Genomic DNA, 24398 nt, shown 5'->3' with positions numbered 1-24398 from the left:
AACTCCAAGCTGAGACACTGAGCCATTGGTTTGACCTTGCTGCAAATTTGAAGCCTTCCTTTGGTATTCATTTAGTGAAAGAGGCAAACACTGTGGAAAAGAACAAGCTACAGTATTCAGGGGAGAGAAGGCTAAATTATTTTTTTCCCTTTAAACATTCATTTGGTTGTAATTTGACAATGATTCCATTGCCAAAAGCAGACCACCTCCGAGTTACACTAAACAGGCCCTGTTAAAAGTCAAAATCTCAAACACTCCAGCTGTAGCCTGTAAACTTCTGTTGGAATATATATATATATATATATATATATATATATATATATATATATATATATATATAAATTTTTTTTGTCATGCGTCGCAGAGCTGTTTTTGTGCTTCCCGGCTTCTAATACTTCAAAGGGGCCCGAAACGGTCTGTCCATATTCAGAATACCCCAGAGCTTCCAGGAGCTAATTAAAAAACGCCCTCCACACCAACGCTCAGGTGCTCTCCCAAGCAGTTTTGATTTCCCTCCCATAGAAAACAAGAATGTCATTCGAATCTCGCCTTTTGTTCAAGTGTTCCTTCATTTCTTTCTTCCATTTCTCATTTCTACCTCCTTGGCCTTTGGGATCCTTCAATGGTATGGTATGTTATTGTAGCTCTTTGAGGCAGAATCATATTACAGTATATCTGCTTTGTGTAAAGCTAATCTATTCAGATTTTACTTGCTTGTTGATTTATTGATCAATTTATCTTTTTTTTGCTTTAAAAAATGAGAAAATCCTGTAGGCTTTGTGTTCTCTCTCGGTCAAATCAATCTGACAGAGAAGAGTGAGTAGACAGGCTGGTGACAGTATCAGGTGGGCTGCAGAGTGCACAGTCATGCTAAAACTAACCCATCAGTCCTGTTCACACATGCCTCTGATTGACCATCCGCCTCTAGCCTTCAAACAACTCCCACAGGTTCAGTTATTTTTTCCCCAGGCATTCTCAGCCCTGCCATAACCACCAGACAACAAATGAGAGAAAAAGGGATAGAAAATAAATTTGGGCATCCAAAACAAGAACTAGGCTTTTAATAATAATAATAATAATAATAATAATAGGCTCCACATTTGTTTATCAAAAAAAAAATGTCCATGTTGTTAATGACTGCTACAAATAACGGAAAAAAATAAAGTTTGGGGTTAGTTGATGTTTGACATTAAATTAAGACTTTAATTCAAGGACAACAAAGTAGACTGTAAATGCTTTTACACTGTTACAGAATATTTCTATTTCAATTAAACACTGTTACACTGTTCTGTTGAGCATTGTTTTTTTTTATCAAAGAATCCTTAAAAGATGCATCACTGTTCCCCCGCAAACAGTGAGCAGCACAACTGTTTAATTAGAAATGTTTCTTGAGCACCAAATCAGCATATTAGAATGATTTCTGAAGGATCGCGTGAGACTGAAGACAGGAGCAGATGCTGAAAAATCAGCTTTGCCATCACAGGTATAAATTACAGCCTATTATTTAAAAATATATTGAATGAGAAAAGATTTACACAAATCATTTATAATATTTATTTGGCTGTATTTCAGATCAAAACTACTTTCAAAACATTTTTATGGAATTATGGAAATCAATTCAGTCCTTTAAAAAACAAAATATTTAAATCTAGCTGCATCTGAGAGTTCAGAATTCTGCTTTAGTTTACTCTAAAAGAGGCTATAACAGATGTCACTATATGTAGTCAGAGGAACAAGAACAAAGGGAGACAAATAATGAGACTATATAGTGCTGTATAAATTGCCTGGGGCAGTTCGGGGCAGGGATGGTCCCCACATATAGTAACTGATGCAGCTTTGATCTCCTGTCCACCCCCTCTTTTAACTCTCACATGGATCAACTGCAGGACAGCATACACTTTTGTAAAATAATACATCTGTATATCCTTACTGCAGTTCTAAGATGCAGACTTGCTCTACATATGTAAAACTAAACAAAAGAGCTCCTTTATTAGATCTGAACATATATATATAGTCATGTTCATCTTAATTATGTTCAAAATGAAGGAATTAATCCACCATTTGGTGTTGAAACACAATGCATTGGATAACTTATTTGTGCAGGATTTCGAGCCGGCTTGGGAGAGACTGAGTGGATTAAAGGAATTTGGGGATTTGGGAAAATGGGAGCTGGCACATTTGGGAATCTAGGAATCAGCAGATTTGCAGAGGGCTTTGTGAAAGACACATGGCGCAGAGAAAGAGATAATGTGGGATGAGAATGAGTGTTGGAAGACGGAACGAGAGAGAGAAGCAGAAAGAGAAGGAAGGAAAACAGACACACTGCTGATGGTGTCAAAAAAAACAAGAAAACAACACTGGCATCTTTGCTGTGAACAAACACTCACAGGCCTATGCAGATGTTCAGTCTGACTGCAATGTGCTGAGATATATGCTGCTGATGTGCTATGACTGAGGCATTATATACAGTGCATTGGCATGTACATAGTGCACATACTGAGGTAATGAGTTTGTTGCATTTTTCTCATTAACACGGGTTGCAAATTACAAAGCATTCTTTCATAATTGAAAGAATTGCTTAAGACAATTACCATTGTAAACACAAAACACCTACACTGGCTGACAAAAAGAGGTAAAAACTGAGAGGAAAGGAGCAAAAAGGGCTCTGAGATTGCAAATTACTGCTGATGTCCATAATTTGTTTCTCTGGGCGACTTGGCGGCTGGAACCTTAATTGCGAGAGAAAAACACCTCCTCGCAAATCAGCTCTTTCCATCCTCTGAGAGTATATGTCCACTTTGCTCTTTCTCAAAAGTAAAAAAAAAGACAAAAAAGAACTGGAAGAGGAGAAGAAAAAGACAAATGTTGAGGGGTTTTACCTCAGTCTGATAAGTCAGTCACTTCTTTGGTTTGTTAACTTTCCATCAATTTACCCCAATTTATCGTAAACGTATGTCTTATACTGTAGCATAAGTAATTTCCCAGAACGCTTTAGTCTTTCCAGCTGGCCTCACTCTTTAAGTGAATCATAGGGTAAACTATTCCTGACAAGTCCTGATCCAGAATGAAGTGGACTGATCATAACTGGGAAAAGGCAAGGACATGTTCTTAGTCAAGGTCTGGTAAAGCTGCACCAAAGTTCAAAGGCAGAAAATTATTTCATTTTCACTGTAAGGTACTTTGTAGTGTTAAAGAGATAGTCCAGTCATAAATTAAAATTCTGTCATGATTTACTCACCCTCATGTCACTCTAAATCTGTATGGCTTTCTTTCTTCCACAGAACACACACAAAAAAGATAAGTGACCCGTGCTGGCAAAATTGAGTCTGAATGCGCACGGTCTAGTTTTGAGTTGAATTTTACAAAAATTGTTTACTAAGCCTTCTTATAGTGATCCCAATGCTCCAAATAGTAATTAAACAACAAAACAAAAATCTTTATTTGTACAATTTCGGAGAGGAGTAGTCTGTAAGTTGTACAGTAGGTCTATTGTTGCAAAGCAGAGCATTCCAGCTTTGTGAATATTCATATTGAATTCTCGATGACCAAGAGTCCAAACAAGTAAAATATGATTTTTAAACCCATGTTGATAAAAACAAAATGATCACACTGACTTACATTTGCAAAGTGCGTGTGTAAGATTCGCCTCTCTCTCCCAAAGTACATGATCTCCCAATAAAGTACATTATTGTGAAATAGCCTGTCTTGTCCAGAATCAAACAAACATAATCTGTTATGTCTTACATAAACGTTTAGTTAATAGTTGGGGAAAAATCTGTTGTGTAACATTATATTAGATAAATTCATTACAGTAGGTCTTAATATAGATCTGTCTCAATGTTAGTCATAGATTTAGACAAAAGAAGGAATCACTTGCTCTTGATTAAACTGTTTATTTGAATCTTTTCAAAATGTTTTATAGTTAAAATAAAATAGCTATATTGTGATTAATAGTATATTAGGTTAATTACTAATAAGAAAAGAATTGGAGGAAAATATGCAACATTGCTAAGTGATTTTGCTTATGAAACTTTAACTCGATTTTTCTCGAAATCAGCTCTGCTGACTCTATTGCCTTCAAACTGTAGCTCAGTCATTTTTTGTCAGATTTCAACAAGTCATATATAATTTTGAAGGTATTTTAATGGAGAATGTGAAAATAAAAAGAACTCATTTTTGGAAATTTGCTCATTCCGACTCGTTTTTCCCAGCACGGCAAAATGTTTCTACTGATTCTGTCCATACAGAAAGTCAATGAGGTCCAAAACAATTCTGGACCCCACTGGCTTTCATTATATGGACAAAACAAGATATTGTTTGAAATATATTATCTTGTGTTCCAAAGAAGAATGCAAGTCATACAGATTTGGAACATCAGTAAAAAGTAATAAGTAAATGACAACATGTTTTAATTTCGGGCAAATTATCCATAAACATTGAAGCATCTACTATGCAGTACATGTTACATGCATTACTATAGGTTCCATTACTCAATAATAGAGTGCAGCAGTAAGTAAAAACCCCATTAATTTTCTCCATAGGTGAATTGTTCTTTAATTTATAACCTTTTGAAGACAGACCTACTGTGAGCTACGAGGTTGTTAAGTGTATAAATTACCTATGATTCTGCAAAAAAACTCCACCAATCAGAGTATCCAAACAAGAAGATTGTGCCAAAATATTTTCTTAGCACCTGCCTGCTTCCAAGAAGCACTAAGAATGTCATATTAAGGGGAGTCTCCCTATTTGTATATATATGTACATAATATTTGTATATAATGCATATTTTGCAATAAACATAAAATAGATTGTTTCTATATCCGTAATCAACATCAATAGTTCTATACTTTCTCATCCTTTTTTTTTTTTTTTGCAATGCCTTTTGGGACTGTAGGTCCTTCCCTTATTAAAGTTTTGTCTTTTTGTCTGATTTTTTGCTTCAAATATAAGTTTGCAATGTTGTGATTTGCCTCATAGCTGGTTGATTTTGTTCATGGCTTATAACTCCTTTGACTTTTTTAAAATCCCTATGGGAAAATACTTCCTGAACCAAGGCAGCTGAAAATGTGGATGGGCACTGTTGCACTCTACTCCTCTATTAGATATAACCATAATGCTTTGCTGTGTTGTCTCAGACACTCACCATCCTCTGTGGGCACATAGACATTGAGGTAGAGACAGTCTTCGCTCTGATTCTGAATGTAGGTCGCGGCCACATCCAAGTTGTCGGTAAACCACACAGGCAGCATGATCTCAGGTAAAACACCATGCACGTTCTGCGGGCAAACAGGGGCGAACTGTGTAGCGTTCCGCACTTCCTGCCAAGACCCAGGAGCTTCTGGTGGTTGAAAACGACGGTCTCCGATTGGTGCTGTGGCATAGGGGACGCCAAGGTACTGTTCAACGGGACCCAGAATCTCATTGTTAAGCTCTTTTTTAATCCCACGCAACTTTCCGTAGTTTGTGGTGACGGTGGGATATTTGGAGCCGGGATCAATGCGCTGACACGATGCCAAGGTGATCCACAGAGCCAACCAGAGGAGAGTAATTGAGTGGGTGGCCTCTGAATTGCGGGCATGGCCCAAATTGCGTTTGAAGGCATGGGGCAGATACATGACTGTCTTGTTTTTCCTTCTCCACTTCACTGGTTTATTGACTTCCGCTTTGCTTTGTCACAGGTGAAGGGCAAAGGAAAGTTAAACTATTATAACAGAACAAGAAAAAGTGGTCCCGCTGGTTTGTTTTGGTCTTTCAGGGAGCAAGAGGGAGGACAGGAATGGGGGGACTGTGGAAGGGTCGGGGTGGACGAGGGGCTGTGGTTGTGCTCAGCCCTGGTGGGTTATCGTGGGAATGCAGTAGAGAGTAAAGAAGAAAATTCTGTTACGTTCCATCTCCCTTAGCCGTCCTCATGAGGTCAGTTAAAGAGGTCACACAGACGATTGCTGATCCTGCCAAGAACAACAAAAAGGGTAAGTGTTAGTGATTAAAGGTTAATGTGCAAGTTGCTACCCTTTGCATGCACATATCAGCCACATGGATTTGTACAATGTTGAATGCTGCAACCTGGATTAAATTCTGTCATCATTTACAAACCCTGAAGTCATTGCGAACCTGTCTTCCTCTGCGACACAAAAGAAGATAATCAGAAGAATGTCTCAGTATTTTTGTGTCTATACAACAAAATTCAACGGTTGTTTTGGACCACACTGATTTTCATTGCAAAGGTGTGGTCACATTTACCATTGCTCAACAACATTTCTCGAAATCCGGTTCTACCCTTGGTAGATTAACACTGTCATATCCATTACCATGCAATGTTTTTGGTCTTGGCAGAATACAGTAGATCTTCAACGCTGCTGCTGCTGTTGGTTATTGCTGTGGTTGTAGATTATTGCTGCTGCTGCTGCAAGCAAGAAAATAAACTTGCTACTCCAAATACTCAAATAAAATGCAGCGAGTATTTAGAATATTCTACTGCTGTACAAGCAACATATTGAATAACCTGTAGCAGATCTACACAGGTGGAGCTGGGGAAGGTGGAGGGTTTCAGAGGAACTCTTAAAGTGTGCTGCGAACTGCTCTAGTGGATGCTAACCAGCCATTTACTGTAAATGTAAAGCAGCAAGCTTATTGGCTGCATATGCTACATGAACAAATCAGCTTGTGCAATTAGACTAATTCTGTTAATATCCTCAGTTTTCATTAACAACCCATCAGCCTCGCCATCTAGAGTTTCATGATAGAACTTGGCATTCATTTCAACAGGAACTTGTGTGATCTGGATCTTCGCGTGAGAGCAAAAAATGTTCTCCACATGGCTTTCACCATGCTGACCAACAGGAAGCTGCTTGGTTAGAAAGTGAATTCTGTGTGAGTAATGATCCATACATTAGTACACTAATAACAATGGACAATGGAGCTTCATTTGTGACCGCACATGAAGACTAAAAACTGCTGCAACTTGTTGTGCAGTCATACAGATTTGCATCTACTCTTGTGGATGAGTAACTTATTTTTAGGTGAACTATCCTATTAAGCATCTTGTGGGCATTGGTGATAACTAAAGGATTTCCAGGAGGATTGAACTTATAACCTTTTAGTTTCTAGCCCAGATCTTTAATGACACAGCAAGATTGCATTTGAGACAGAAAACTGAAACAAGTTAAACAATTCTATAACATTTCCCATCAAACATTAATGGTTTTCAATGTTTATGAAGCTTAAAAATTCAGTGACTCAGCAATAACAGTGCCTCACGTAGGCTTCTACGTCTAAGCCCTGGAAAAATGCAATACTGCAGGCAAAAGACAGCTCAGACGACTCGTTCAGGGCATTATGAGGATCATAAACACAATAAGACAGAGACAGGGAGACAGTGATGTGAAGGAAAACATCTCGAAACACCCACACAAAGAGCCTCTATCAGTCAGTTGTGACTAACAAACTAAAAATAGGTATTTTAGCTCTCACATCCTGAATGAAATCATCTGTGCGGATGTGAAGTCTAATTAAGAACCGACGCATTTCGCCGTGAACACATCTTTTGTTTTTTAAAGCCTCTAATCGCCCGAGAGAGCTGATTGATGCTTTAAAACTTTGATGTTCATTTCAAATGGTGTTAGCATTTAGCCGAGAGTGCCTAGCTTAGACGCTTAAGCATTTTAATGGTTAGCTAAAACAGAGGAGAGAGAGAGAGAGATTTATGTGATGTGAATGGATTTAATGTGGGTTTAGATTTGAAGTCCGGACAAGATGGAGGACGAAAGGTCAAGCATAAGCAGTGAACTTTAAAACTAATGGAGAAAGAGGCATTAAATCTCAACTCCTGAGATGACAGGAATGTCATATATAACAGCACCGAAGGACACAAATAGGAGAAGATTAGAGACATTACAAAAGGTAGGCGTAGAAACAAATTGAAAATTTAATGAGAAATCATAAGACTAAATATTGCAGCTGTACAGATGGATTCAACACAGATGTCATTTCCTTTGGCTCCAGAGCTGAGGTGATTGCATCCAAAAAATCTGGCAATGATGGCAAATTTCAAACCGAGCAACAGTCATTGGGAAAATTGGGAATGCTAACCGAGAGCTGTCTGCAGGTATTATAGACCTCCTTGGTGCAGTAAATGTGAATGGCAAGCTATTTAAAAAGCAAAACATTGCTTCCTCATCATCATCACCATCATTGTTAATGTGGCAACAATCATCATGCTGAATGGACTCCTCCAGTGATATTACTTCATCACCATCCTATAATAGTCTCATTTAATGTGGCTATTAGCGTTTCTAGTGCAGCACTGTTATGCCAATAAAGCTATTTGAATTTGAGAACTATGGAATGGAGAGAGAATAAAAAAGAATGAGAGAAAGATAAAGGAATAGAGAGAGAGAGAAAACCAGAGGTATGAAGACATAGTAGGTATTTTGCCCAGGGGCCTGTACAGGCACTAGCGCTTTAAATACAGATAAATGCTGTAAAAATCCAAAAGCAACTCTGATATAAATCCCCCACCAGTCTATATATAATGAGGTCAGACAGAAGTAATTACTCCTGCTTTCATTCATAATAATTTAAGACTCAGTACTGTGCTTAGTTTGCATTCATTTTCCACCCTTATGTAATTTATGTTCAATAAAAAGATAAAATGTTGCATATAAGAATATGTATATGCATTTAGCCTTTGAATGCCATAAAGTGTGAATCTTTCCTGATATGCAGTACATGTCCCTATAATTGAGACTATGTGACTAAATATATTGGGGGGGGGGGATTATAAAATTAAATCCTATACATACTTGTACACACACAAACTATTATATTAAGTCTGGTGTATCCTTTATATCCTCAATTTAGGTTTAAAAGGAATGTACCTGTCAGTAAAAACAGGGAAACCTGAAAACTAAAAACTTTGTTTCTCAGTATCACTCCTCTTATAATTCGTCACTTTATCAGGTGACTGTGTGTGTGTGTGTGTGTGTGTGTATGCTCTTGGTTTTGTGTCATATCAGGACACAACTCTGTATAATGACATGGGTATGACACAGGTATTACAAGGAGAGGGTGACTTATGAGGACATAACCCATGTCCCCATTTTTCAAAACGCTTATAAATCATACAGAACGAGTTTTTTTTTGAGAAAGTAAAAATACACAAAGTTTCCTGTGAGGGTTAGGGTTAGGTGTAGGGTTGGTGTAGGGCCATAGAATATACAGTTTGTACAGTATAAAAACCATTACGCCTATGGGATGAACACACTTTTCACAAAAACAAACGTGTGTGTGTGTGTGTGTGTGTGTGTTCTGTAGAGTGTAAAATAGAAGAGGATGACTCTAGGGTTCTGAGGGGAGTCTTGGGACCATTGACAGGATTCTCTGACTGCTCTTTAATTAAACCTTAGAGACCAAACATACTGCACCTCACACACACACACAGATGCACATACATAAAGTCACACCCAACACTCTTCTTAAACAATGATACACCCGAATTGATGAGGAGAAAAGGCGGGATGAGTTAACACTGGAGAGCATGTGAAAGATTAGGGCAAATTCATGACAGAGATTAGAGATGGAAAGGAACAGCGAGAGCATGGCTAGCTTCTGAGCAGTGTTTCGTAACTAACTAAAAGTAGCGACACTAATAACTAAACTGCATTCTCAGTAGCATGACAGAAGTTTGGCTGTTTTCAAAATTGTGTAGCTTTTTCAAATAACAAGCTATTTTTGCCAGCAGTGTTGCACGACATGCCTGTTTTTATGTCATAGTGTATTGGGCACAGAGTCTTACACCAGAGCAAACAGAGGCAATAAATGCATTCTCTCAGAATCTATTCCCTCTCTCTCGTAATGCTGGGATGTCTGATTCATTAAGGTGCCTCCTTGTTTGTTTGGATCGACTCACTTGTCATGCACTGAATTTTATGTCTTCATTTTTGTATCAAAATAAATATGTATATACTTCTGTTTAACACTCTATGAAAGTGTTTTTGCTGTTTCTATTAGCTGTATGTATTTATGAGTGAAACTTGCTTACATTTTACTATTTGTTTTAATTTCAATTCCTGAAAAATTAATTAGTCATCATTCCCAGTTACAACTAATAACAACAATTTATTAAAGCAGAATTTTTCTTCTTGCAATAAACAGCTATGTGACGAGACATCAATATATAATAAATAGATGCAATTAATATTAAAAATAGGAATGAACTACTGTATGTGCTCTGCCAAATAATAAGGGGCAGACATACCATATTGCTAAACAACAACTTAAGAAACACAGCTCCTCCAAACAAATTTAGGTTTTTTTATAATCTTTTTGCAACTGATAATTTCATAAAACTCCTAATACTATATTAAATGAAAAACTAAACATTTAAATTAACGGTCACACTTTATTTTAAGGTCCAATTCTCACTATTAACTAACCATTAACTATGAATTTTGCCTCAATGAAATCCTAATTTTCTGCTTATTATTAGTTCATAAGGTAGTTGTTAAGTTTAGGGTATTGGGAAGCATTATGGGTGTCATGCATTATATGTACTTTATAAGCACTAATAAACAGCCAATATGTTAATAATAGGCATGCTAATAAGCAAGTAGTTTTTAGTGAGAATTGGACCCTATACTAAAGTGAGTAAAGTATCAGTAAGGGTATAAAATAATTGTCTATAATATATATATATATATATATATATATATATATATATATATATATATATATAGACAATTATTTTTAAATAAATTGAAAAGAAAACATATTTCTTTTCAATTTAAGTTTTAGTAATTTGATTATGTTTTTGTCAGTTTTAGTTAGCCATTTTATTACTTAAGTTACATAATATGTTTAAGTTTACATTTTTCATCTAATGTTTATATACACACACACACACACACACACGCACGCGCACGCACGCGCACGCACGCACGCACGCACGCACGCACGCACACACACACACACACACACACACACACACATATATAATTTCAGCCTCATTTCAATTAACAGAAATTTTGATAAAGCTTAAACAAAACGTTTCTTTTCTGAAACAAAAAGGATCTGAGAAAAACTGCCCGCTAAAGGAATGTTTCACTCCTTGTGTTGTTCCAGACCATTATGAGGTGACAAACCCTTCTGCAGACCACAAAAGAGGATTTATATATATATATAATATATATATATATATATATATATATATATATGTATAATGGACAATGAAATGCTCAATGAAAGCCAGTGGGTAATATGATGAAAGAATTTACATTATTAGTTAAACGATCCCTTTAAAGTTCAGTTAAATAGTAAATATTTGATTAATCAATTAAAGAAAATGCAGAAATAAATCTATGACAAATTTTTTTTATATATATACAGTACAGACCAAAAGTTTGGAAACATTACTATTTTTAATGTTTTTGAAAGAAGTTTCTTCTGCTCATCAAGCCTGCATTTATTTGATCAAAAATACAGAAAAACATTTAATATTGTGATATATTATTACAATTTAAAATAATTGTTTTTAAATCTATTATACGTTAAATTATCATTTATTTCTGTGATGCAAAGCTGAATTTTTAGGATCATTATCACATGATCCTTTAGAAATCATTCTAATATAATGATTCATTATCAAAGTTGGAAACAGTTCTGCTGCTTAATATTTTTTCAGAACATGTGATACTTTTTTAGGATACTTTGATGAATAAAAAAAAATAAAAAAAAAGAAGCTATGTTTTTAAAATATAAATATTTTGTAATAACAATATACACTACTGGTCAGTAATTTGGGGTCAGTAATTTTTTTGCCTTTCTTTTTTTTTATAAAATCAATACTTTTATTCAACAAGGATGTGTTAAATTGATAAAAAGTGATAGTAAAGAAAATATATTATTAGAATTTTTTATTTTTTTTAATAAATGCAGTTGTTTTTAACCTTTTATTGATCAAATATATTAGACAGCAGAACTGTTTCCAACACTCATAATAAATCAGAATATTAGAATGATTTCTAAATGATCATGTGATCGACTGAATGTTACACGTGACACTGAAGGCTGGAGTAATGATGCTGAAAATTCAGCTTTGCATCACAGAAATAAATTATTTTTTTAAAGTATATTCAAATAGAAAACTATTATTTTAAGTTGTAGTAATATTTCACAATATTACATTTTTTTCTGTATTTTTGTTCAAATAAATGCAGGCTTGATGAGCAGAAGAAACTTCTTTCAAAAACATTAAAAATAGTAATGTTTCCAAACTTTTGGTCTGTACTGTATATAATTAAAAAAATATATTTTATGCAAAGTTGGCCCTTTCGGATTGACACCTCCTACAGTACTTGCAGCCACCATGTGACATGAAGGTGGCATTTGCTTCATTTTGTTAGCTAACAATAGTGCAGCTTGAATGTATTTACTTGAATGAATTTGCAGCAAGCTCAGTTTAGCAGGCTACATTTTCCAGACTATCTTCCCTCGCTGCTCATGACACATGCTAAAGAACACACACCAGTGTCGTGTGGCTCGTAACCCTGCTGAACTGCTGCATTTACCCTCTGACAGTTCATCACACAGGTCAGTCAGCTCCCATGCGATACCTTTCCCACATTTCCATCTGCCCTTCCGTTCCACGCTGATCTAGAATCAGCCGCAGCAGTAATTAAGGCTTATGTCAGACTAATGAGCTTGTCACCTCCCTGATCGCGAGCCAGTGTGTGCTGTGTTTAATCAGAGGACTGGAAGGGTCCAGCAGCAGCTGATGCTCCCGCAGCAGAGGAAGAAGAGCGGCAGGACCGGAGCTAGCATGAAGTTAGCATTAGCAGAGCGGCTGTAGGTGGGGGGGGGCACACAGGTTGTTTGGGTCTTAATTGCTTGATTGGCATCGTTACAAGATTTAAATTGGCCTGTTGTGGCTGTGCTGTATGCCCTCCGGGTGTGATGGACAATGATGAATGGAAGAAATAAACAGACAGAGAGAAACAGACTGACAAAACAGGCTACGAGAGAGAAAATCTTGGTATGTATTGGTGTATTGGAGACACTGGCACCAGGCCTGTCTGTGTCTGAGACAGCAGATACCTGCAGCAAGTGTCATAAAGGAGGACAGATGTGAGCAGGGGCGGGTCTGAGAAGCGCCCTCATTCAGACCCTCGAGGTTTAACTGCTGCTCGGCACCCTGGGAGATGACAGCAGTTACGACGTGTGTATGTGTATGTCAGCCAACTGATAGCAGAACTGCTGACGGTCAGGTCAAAAGACATCCACAACCTGTCGGTATACCTTCTCCCCCCACTTTATCTCATGTCTCTGCCCCCCTTTTATCCGTCCGTTGATCTTTGAGTAAAAGATGGCACACAGAAGGATGATGGGCTTGAAAGCATTGAAAAAATGAGGGAGAGAGATCAAGAAAGACCTATAATTATCACTAATGGTTTAGCTAATTTTTTAATTATATTTAGTTTTTCAGCTTTTTCGTATAGAGTCTACCGTTTCTTCTTTGAATTGATCGTTCTGTGCTACCTTCGATGGCAACTGAAACATATTAAACGTATTTACACATGTGCAGCTTTAAAAATGTAACAAATCTTTACAAATCTTTTATATTACACTTTAAATATATATTTCAAATCAGTTTGGAGAGAACTAAATACTGTTACCCAACAAGGATTTATTTAATTTAACAAAAGTGACAGTAAAACTTTTATACTAAAAAAAAAAAAAAAAAAAATGAAAAGCATATAATAGCTTCTGAAAATCGCTGCTTTGCCAAATAAATGGTTTCTATTTTAATATATATTAGAATGTAATTTTTAAATTGTATTAACATATATACATACATATATATATATTTATATATATATATATATATATATATATATTAATAGATATATATTAAAAAAATATTAAATATATTTTAGTTACCCCCCCAAAACAGTACTTTTTGCCTATAATTTCAATCACTTCAATATTTTATGAACTAAAAGTGTTAGTAAAAAATTATGCATATCTAAAGCTGTTCATACGTGTTTAAACATGAACAACATTTTATACAATACATAAGAATACGATTACAAATGAGATAATATTGTCCTTGCTTCTTACATCCCAAACACAAAATTGCAGCCTGTGTCTATATGTAACACAAACGAATTAACACAGTCATTTGTCACACCAATAAAGTACATTAATCTTAAACAATCTAGAAGACAAGAAGATCATTTTTTCTAGGAGAGAATTATCACGTAATCCCACTGCCCATTCCAAGTCTCTTTCCCAAACTATTTTCTATTTATTCCCCAAAACCTGTTTAGAGAAAGAGAGATAGAGAGAGGTGAGGAGGATAACCTTTGTCCAGTCATAGGGGACAAACACACAGGAATGAATGAGTGGTCGCAGCCCACCAGAGCACAAAATTGGAAACAACAGAAGAGGAAGAGTTAAACGCAAATATTTACATGGGTTTAATATGGGCTGGGACACTTCGCTCCATGAAGGGTCAGCGACAGTCAGCGCCGTGCTAATTAGACAGCACCATTACTCACACACTACTCATATCTGCTTAATCACTGCCTGCTGAAGTGTGTGTGTGTGTCTATAATAAACTGGCATTACATTTCTAGTCTTTTTACTGTATTACATCGACGGACAACAGCACAGCAGCTCCTAAAAACGGCAGAGCGGCCGCCACATTTCTCCTTCATTAATTTTCAAAAGCAAGTGAGGCTGTAACCGTTGCGTATTCAACACATGTGCTGCCTACAGAGCCAACACCCTCTAGCCAATTACAATGTATTCTCCTGTACAGAGTAACTCCAAACAACAAACAGAGAGAGAAAAGAAGGAAAACCAACAGAAAGAAGACATCAAGAACAGCCAAAAGAGAATCTCACCCCAATCACTCTTATATAAAATCAATGATAAATGGGTTTTTGTGTGTCAGAGAGACAGAGAAGCACGAGCGAGAGAGAGAGATAGAGATTTTTTCTCTCTTTACTTCTCTGTTTGAGTAAGCCACTGTTTAGGCCCCAGGGTAGCTCACAGCCTGAGTCCTTTATCAATGATGAATGACCAAGTTTGTGTATAACCATGTGAGTGTGTCTGTATCTGTGCATTTTTAAGTGAACATGTATGCAAAACTGCGCCGAAAAATATGGTAATGCTGTTTTGCTGTGCTTTTCTCAATTTCAATTATTTGGTAGCTGATATAATCTTTTCTTCCTTTTATTTCTTTTTCTCCCTTTCTATCTGTCAGATGGTATGAAAAGTCAATAGAAATTTATGCAAATGATGTTTCTAATGTATCAAACAGTGTACAGTCAGTTCTGTACAGTCTTGGTCTCACATTATGTCCTAACTACTAGGTGCTAACAAGCTTTGATTGGTGATATTCGTCCTGATTTTTCTATCTGTCCATTGTTGACCATTGTTGACGGCTGGGTAAAAAGGGACATTGATGAGCGCTGCGTTTTACCCAGAGCTGAATATTTTTCAGTTCTCAGCAACCATTAAAAAAAAGACGCCAAGCATGCAGCGCTCAGTGTGAAGTAGACGCTCACCATCTCGTCATGCTGTTGCTGTTTTTAAATACACCCATTGCTCCCAATAGAAAAAAATATGCTAGCCTCAGGAAAAAACGCTTTGGTGGACACACAGCCTTAATGGCTTTGTAACCCCTCACTGCAGAACACAAGATCCAGGGGGTGTGTTTGGATCCACATCTAGGGGGTGGAGATTGGTAGGTTTAAGGGTGGAGATGGGCGGGTTTAGGGATCAGGGGGTGGATTTGAGATTTCAGATCCCATGTTGTGCATTCATGGACAGAATAAGCACGCAGTAAAGAGAACCGATCATTGAAAGTCTGAGTCTGCAAGGCTAGTGCACACAAGCAATACTGATGTGCTCTACAACCTCAGCAACAGCATTATCAGAGGAGCAGAGAAGGGGAGGAGTGGGGCTGTAATAGTGAAAGAGCAAACCCCTCCCTCCCCTTCTTTCACACTCCCTTCATCTACTCTTTCTTTTCCTCTCCTCTTCATCGATGGGTCTGATTTAAAAGCAATGTAAAAGCTATGAAAACACACCCCCAACCATAAATCTTTGCTAAGTGTACGTATGTGCTTACGTTTACATGCACACAGTGCATTAGGCAATAGATGTTTTTTATCCAAAGGGTCTTGCATTGCAAATCTTAACTGATCATGCATTCCCTGAAAACTGAACCCATTACCTTGAGGTTGCTAGCATCTAGCATCATGCTCATGCTTTGAGACACAGCAGATACTCTCCTTTCCACTATAGCTCTGTTTCAACATCTAGCCGTCTCACCAACTACAAATGGAGCTGTATTGAACTGCATTAATATTAAATTATTAATGCATTCTAACTGGAATGGAACCTCATATAGACAGGAACTGTCAAAAAACCTGTGGTAAAAAACAACAACAACCCCACAGAGGACTAGGGAAAGTTAATTTAGCTGGAAATATGTTTGTTACAGTGCCAAAATTTTTGATGACACTGACATTTTACAATTGTAGATTGAACACAATACTGTCCTCAAGCATACTAAACACAAGTATACATTAAATAAAGTAAGAACAAAAGAAACCAAATTAGAACAAATAAATATAAAAGAACAAAGACAGAGTGAAATAAAAAGTTTATCAGGTATAACCATCTAAAAGAAGTAAGAAATATTACAGATACTGTGATATGTAAAATACTGCACAGCCTTCACGTGAATGACATATACAATGATTCTTATTAAAGATACAAGTTATTTTAAATCACTTGAAAGTTTAAAAGGATTTTCTTTCATGCCAGTGCAACAATGTAATGTCACATAAGCATAACTGCAACAGAGATGATCATTTATAATTTAAACTGATTAAATGTTATCATGTCTACTAGAATATCACCTATTCACCATATCTATTTGTAATGAATATATGTCTCAGATTGCACGCTATGTTAGATTAATTGTTTTCACAGAACTTGTTGCAGTTGCATTCTCGGTGAAGCATAAATGCAATGTTGCCGTAGAATTTGGCAAAAAAATGAGGTGTTTTAGAAGGCAGGATCATTTTGTTTCAGCTTGTCTTCTTGTTGGAAGCTTGCCTACGAGGCCTTAAAATGCTGCCTCAGTAGGCAGCTCACTAGGTTTTGGAACAGAGCTTATTTGTCGGGTTCCTCCATCTATCCTTTCTAATGCTGCTGGCTCTCCACACCTTTTCACTTCATCCCTCTATCACATCAATACACTCCCTGTGATTCAGCCTCCATTTCCACACAATAACAGCTGCCACTACACAAATTAAATACCATGGCCAATAACGATTACTGGATGAACCTAAAGCTGAGGCAGGATATGGGATTGGGTAGAGAACGTTACGCTGGAGTTGTGTATGTGTGTATGTCGGTGTTTGTGTGTGCCCGTGGCAAATGCACAGCACAGCAGTGGCACCAACAGCACATTAAGTCAGAGATCCTATTTATGACGCCAAATGATGGCCACCGTATTCTGCTCGGAGCACTTCACAGGAGAGGTATGAGGCTGAAACAGTGTTTGGGGAACCAGAGCATCCATTCAAAAAGCCTCCGATTAATCTCAGTCTAAATACCTTGAAAGCTGAGCTCAGCATTCATGAAGCGCTTGGTCTCCATGTTAAGGTTTTCCTCAGAAAACAGCTTTCACAAGATATGCTAGATAAGCAAACTGCTCTGGGAATGTGTACTTATTCATATTCACAGACACTGATACCCAGCATACACACAAATCATAGGCATCACTTATGAAGCACAGAACAAAACAACATACCATTCTGACTTTTAGATAGAAAACTCTCTCAAAACAATTCTACACGAAATAGTGTTCTGAATCTGCAGTGGAAAGGATGTAGTAAAAAAAAATGCATTTTAAACATTTCTGGAATTAGTGAACGAACTCCATCGCACACCTGTAAGTGATAGGTGCGTAGAAAATTAAGACCAGGTGGGTCGTGTCAACATATAAGAAAATCCGCACACTATCTTAACTTGCAAAATACAATTTTAATCACACCAACGTTTCGGTCACACGACCTTCATCAGGAACTTCATCAGACTCCTGATGAAGGTCGTGTGACCAAAACGTTGGTGTGATTAAAATTGTATTTTGCAAGTTAAGATAGTGTGCGGATTTCCTTATATGAAAACATTTCTGGAATAAAATAGACAGCTTCTCCTTATTTTTAAAAATGTTGTACATATAAATGAAAGATTATGAATGGAAATGTATGTATATATATATATATATATATATATATATATATATATATATATATATATATTTTTTTTTTTTTTTTTTTTTTTTTTTTTTTTTAGATGATCAGTTTTAAAATAATAATGAATATTTTAAGCTTTCAAATTTGAAGATGGAAAGTTTGGGACTGGAACAATAAAATCTATACGCAACAAAAAGGTAACCAAGTCTGTTTCAATAAAGAAGAAGTAGAAGAAGAAGACAAGGAGGGGAGGAGGAGGAGAAGAAGAAAAAAAGATTAAATGTGTATATAAACAATGTTCCCTGGAACATAAAAGTGTCCAATGCTACAGAAACACCCTCTTTGTCAAATTTTTGATTGTAAAATGTTTATCAATTAGATGACCCCCCCCCCCCCCCAATAAAAGCAGAAATTTGAACAATAATAAAAAAATAATTAATCAATGAAGTCCAGTGTGTTTAGAGAGACAGTCTATGAAAGAGAAAACAGGCCACTAGTAGAAAATGAATCACAATACTCAGTTTGGGATCAGAATGCAAAGTCCTGCCTTTAAATTTAAAAAAGCCAATTTAGAATTTAGGCATCGGTCTGTTTGCTCTAGAACACATTTTGCATTAGCTGCACTGGATTTGCATTCATGATTTGACAAACAGTTTTGGTGGTTTTGGTCTTATCCCATTAAATTAGGAAGAAGCCATCCTTGCGTGACATATAAAATAAAAAAAAAGCTGCCAAGATGGTTGTTGAGTGAAGTGACTTGCTCTAAAAAAGGACTTTAAATAAATCAGCCTATTATTCTGTTCAGCCCTGTTCTCCTTGCAGGTAGAAATAAACCCTAACCACAACCGCAAGATAATGTTTTCACATATGTGCCTGTAAAAGACACACACACATGAATAAATACAGCCGGCATCACAAATCTCAACATCTTGCATGTGAACTCTTCCATGGAACCACGCCTGGATGCACAAACCTAAACATTTTCATGTGCAGCGAGAAATCACAGTGCACAGGTGACATGAGCAGGTGTCTGACTGAGCTTTAAACGCTCATTGCTCTTGACAAAAGAACAGTGCTCTTCATTAGTCCATCAATGTCTTCGTCACGTCTCTCCCTCTATCGCTCCATCACAGCCTCTGCTACAGAGCCAGAGAGAATCAAGCAGCCACCCCACCAGCACTTGTCCTAGTTACATACATCTACTAACGGAAAGATCACAGGGTGCTCGCTCTCAAAACAACCATCGCTCTCAACTGACAGTGCGCAGATTTGAGCTCAAGTCCTGCTGTGCATTAAAAGTATTTGGGAAGCTGTAAAACTACAACTGTCAGTTAAACTCGTTAATTTACAGTAGTGTAATCAATCATACATAAACCTTAAATATTAGCAATAAATGTTCCTGTGGTGAAATTTCAGCAGCTATTAATCTAGCTTTCAATGTCACACGATCCTTCAGAAATCATTTCGATATGCTATTAGAGATCAAGTAGCGTTTCTTAATATCGCTGTTGAAGACAGTCGTGCTACGTATTATTCTTCTGGAAACCATGATATTGTGTTTTCAGGATTATGTGATGAATAGAAACTTATAAATGTCTTTTCATACTTTCAATCAATATAATGCATCCTTGCTCAATAAAAGTATTCATTTCTTAAAATAAAATCTCACTGAAACCAAACTTTTAGAACATATAAAATATTGCTATCTGCCATTTTCCCCTCTTTTCGAATGTAAGCCTAGACAAAGGATCACTTACATGTCCAGTCATTTGCAGTGTTTAATAATGTCCCTGTGTAATTTAATAATTTTTTTAAAGAAAACCAGCAGGTAAAATGCTTTGTAACAGCACAATTCAATCCAGCCCACGAAAGAAGAGTTTCCAAACTATTTTTACCACTTTATCAGCACATTTGGCTATTCGTTAAGTTTACAGAAATTTCCATTTAGTTCCTATGGGATTTTCTATAGAGTTTATCTAAATTAACAACAGTAGCCAAGCAGGAGTGGAGCATTTTTTATTGCAAAATGGATTGTTCTGGACTATGGGACAGGCTTAAGTTAAAAAAATATATTGACTTATTAAGAACTACCTTCGTTTGAATTGTTCTCATCAAATATTTATGTAAGTGATTACAATTAATTTGATTATTCAGCATATCATGATATGCCAAATTGAAAGCATTAATCGATTGACAGCCCTAATTAAAACGAAAGGATTGCATGAATAAACCAAACAGAAAGAGAGAGAGAGAAACAGAGCGTAGCCAGTTCGCTCCAGCTTGCAAATAGCAGAGGCTGTGTTCTGAATTACGAGGGCCTCTAGGCTGCCTTGGGCCAGTCAGGGTTGGACTGCGTCATCATCAAGAGGGTTAAAGCCTATTTTAATTACGCCAGCCAGTCTACGCTTTTTTTCAGTCTAAGTCCGTTTCAACACCACAGCAATGGTTGCTAACCACCAATGCAACAGTCCACATGGCCATGACCTTTGCCCCTGAACATGCCTGCCAGAAGCCTGGAAGTAAACAAGCAGAGTGTGTGTGTGTGTGTGTGTGTGTGTGTGTGTGTGGGACTAGGGATGCCGTCATCACACATCTAGGCATCATGCAATTTCTTCACTCAATCTGACACTGAATTATATTCATGCCAGCGCGTGTCTGCATGTGGATGTGAGAGAAAAGGAGGGGAAGCGATGGCTCATGGTGTTGCTCATCTTTTTGACATGTTTTTAGATATTCTGCCAGCCTTTTGGCCACCAGGGAGTCTTAGTTTGTGCTATTGACTGACACTAGCGAGAGCTGAGAAGCAACACAATCCCAAAGTAATTAACACACGTGCACACAACACAGGCTACCACATTACAAGGAGAACTGTTAGTCATCTAATGACTTTAACAGAGGTCACTCCTCAGAGTCTCGTAATATAATAAACACAATTTCAGCTTAATAATCTTTAACACATGTAACTGTGTGATAATTCATGTAAGACAGGAACATAATGAATTAGTTGGGCCAAGCATTAGATATATTATCATCTACTGCCAGACAGATTGATGCAGCACTAAAAAACACATAAGACAAGGCTCAGATCTTGTAGTGTTCAATGTGTTTTGGGGAAGTCGTGGCCTAATGGTTAGAGAGTCGGACTCCCAATCGAAAGGTTGTGAGTTCGAGTCCCGGGCCGGCAGGAATTGTGGGTGGGGGGAGTGCATGTACAGTTCTCTCTCCACCTTCAATACCACGACTTAGGTGCCCTTGAGCAAGGCATCGAACCCCCAACTGCTCCCCGGGCGCCGCAGCATAAATGGCTGCCCACTGCTCCGGGTGTGTGCTCACAGTGTGTGTGTGTGTGTTCACTGCTCTGTGTGTGTGCATTTCGGATGGGTTAAATGCAGAGCACAAATTCTGAGTATGGGTCACCATACTTGGCTGAATGTCACGTCACTTCACTTTAAAAAAAAATGATTCAGGATTGAAGTCTTCCTTTAGCAAAATCAGAAAAGCACAACATTAGCAAAGTCAAGGTCACTGGTTTGATTCAGAAAAGGCAAGAACTGATCAAACGCGCACCTTGAATGCAATGTAAGTCACTTTGGACAAAAGACTCTGCCAAATGTAAACTGTGCTAAAACCGAAGAAAATATTTCACCCAGACAGTAATGAGATTAATTGGAGATCAAATGCAGACTTTTGAAGCTAAAAACATAATCTAAACAGTGCCACTTACTATATTCAGATTTCACAAGACTGTAAATTCTGCAATCAATAGTCTGATGTTTCAATATGAACATTTGTCAGCTAATCAACAATATTTTTTTCATTTGTTTTTACATGTAACTGTGCATTTCAAACTTGCATTTTAAAAGAAATTTAGTAAAAACATCAAAAAAACTGCTACTGAAGGTGTGTAATTTTGGTGCCACTATTGCAAATATAATGTTTTTTTTAAAGGTGTACCAAACACCACCTGTCTTACAGTAGTGAGAACATATTTTAACACTGATGTACTCCAAACCTTTAAATTACAAATCTGTATGAACGTATGAAAGAATAACCTTAAAGCAACAAACATTTCCTTTTTATTTACTGTTTACATGATTTACTAAAAAGTGTGAACTTTATAAACCTTAATCAGATGCTACTAGTCTTTCCTGAATAAGTCGGGTTAAATTGTGTTTTACAGATGTACTTTGTGATTTTAATCCCACTTGAACTGAACATGTCTATGATTTATTTACACAACCTCAGAAAAATTACTGAGCAAATTACCTACGGTTATTCAGCCTCCTCTGAGAAATCTTACCGCAAACATAAACGAATGTCTGTGATTGAGGTATATTAAAATCTCATAATGATTCTATTTTGACCTTCATTAAATAACTAAAGCAAAATGTCCCAATTTGCTGCCTGATAAACCTTTTCTATAGACCTTTTGGCCAACTTTTAATCACTTTAATGAAACACTACTCTCATTTATGTTATGATTCAATCACATGAATGTTTTTATTTTATTTTATTTATTTTTTAAAGTGGTTTCATGAGAACATGACCTTTTTTAAAACCCACAACAGACATGCCACTTTAGGAATAACTACAGTAGGACTTGTTATGCACACGTTAAACAGTTAACCCTTGGGTCGTTCTAAACCCCAGGTAAATGGATTTTTGTTTTTTTCACTTATCACACTGCTCATAATTTACCAGGGGTTATCAATCAATCCTGGGTATATATATTTCACACTTAATGTTCCTAAAACCTGGGTCAACACTCTTATTTGCATATTTGTGATGTACTGTAGGCTAATCGTCATTGATTAAACAAATGCAGCACACAGCTTGTTTAATCAATGGCTCTAACAATATGCATCCTCATACAGAACTCGTTCATTTTTGACTGGAATGAAAATAAGGCAGTGAAGGATAGAAGTTCAGTGTATTTAATGGACGGTACTGTTATTTAATTACTTGGGGAAGTCGTGGCCTAATGGTTAGAGAGTCAGACTCCCAATCGAAAGGTTGTGAGTTCGAGTCCTGGGCCGGCAGGAATTGTGGGTGGGGGGAGTGCATGTACAGTTCTCTCTCCACCGTCAATGCCACGACTTAGGTGCCCTTGAGCAAGGCATCGAACCCCCAACTGCTCCCCGGGCGCCGCAGCATAAATGGCTGCCCACTGCTCCGGGTGTGTGCTCACAGTGTGTGTGTGTGTTCACTGCTCTGTGTGTGTGCATTTCGGATGGGTTAAATGCAGAGCACAAATTCTGAGTATGGGTCACCATACTTGGCTGAATGTCACTTCACTTTCACTTTCACTTTCACTTTCACTTTAACAACACTCCAATTGTACAGCTGATGAAGATGTCTTTCTGATAAAGCTTTAGATAAATACTCTATAAAACAGTTTTAAGTTGGCAAAAATAATGTGATACAGTGCATGCCATTGTAAAGTGTTTTTTTTTGGACTATAAAGGTAAAAAGAAAACTTTTTTCACTCCAGTTAATGTGTTTTCCATCACCATTTGACATTTTTCTCCCTCAGACTATTTCTACAACATGCAGTGTTTTCATAACTGTCCAAAGCACGTGCAAAAGCAGTGTTTCATAAACCTAAGTGAAAAGCATTGCTACCTTTACCTGGGGTTCAAATGAAGTTTAGAATGACTATAATCCAGGGTTAAGTGCAGTGTAAAAATCACATCCACAGCAGTACATCACGTGTTAATAACTGGAACTCAAATGTCGTTTGGAAAATTAATCCTGTCTGAATCGCTCTTTAGTGTGGAACTAGTTTCTGTGCGAGAGCTATTAAGATTCTCTGAGTGTTTGTCCTGTGTGGGGTGTCATCTCACTTAGATTTTAATATCAGTGAGGTAATTTTCACTTAAAAGGGGCTGCGATACTAAACTCACGCAGTGTGGAGTGAGGAGGATTTACTGTCACCTGGTGTGACGGTGTCTCATAATTCTTGTGACCTGGCTGCTGCTGTGGCCCTTCAGTTTCTGCTGGGATCAAACACTCACAGTAAATGGTCTATTAACCAGCACAGGATGAGCCGACACACAAACACACACACAAGCGTTCTCATATCTCATATCCTTCATCTCCACTGCAACACGTATACCCTGTATACGC

General features: G+C 37.1%; 1 protein-coding gene across 2 annotated transcripts in view; it reads right to left on the bottom strand.

Annotated features, from left to right (window-relative positions):
* nlgn2a (neuroligin 2a) overlaps positions 1–24398 on the bottom strand; it is a 170999-nt gene that overhangs the window by 102957 nt on the left and 43644 nt on the right. For both annotated transcript variants that reach the window (XM_059525030.1, XM_059525025.1), the window contains exon 2: positions 5144–5948. In XM_059525030.1, coding sequence (XP_059381013.1) covers positions 5144–5615 — 472 coding nt within the window. In that variant the 5' untranslated portion in view covers positions 5616–5948. The remainder of the gene's footprint in view (positions 1–5143; positions 5949–24398) is intronic.

Source organism: Carassius carassius, chromosome 3 (genome assembly GCF_963082965.1).
Source record: "Carassius carassius chromosome 3, fCarCar2.1, whole genome shotgun sequence".
NCBI lineage: Eukaryota > Metazoa > Chordata > Actinopteri > Cypriniformes > Cyprinidae > Carassius > Carassius carassius.
The sequence above is the reverse complement of the archived record's forward strand: the minus strand, read 5'-3'. Positions and strand labels throughout refer to the sequence as shown.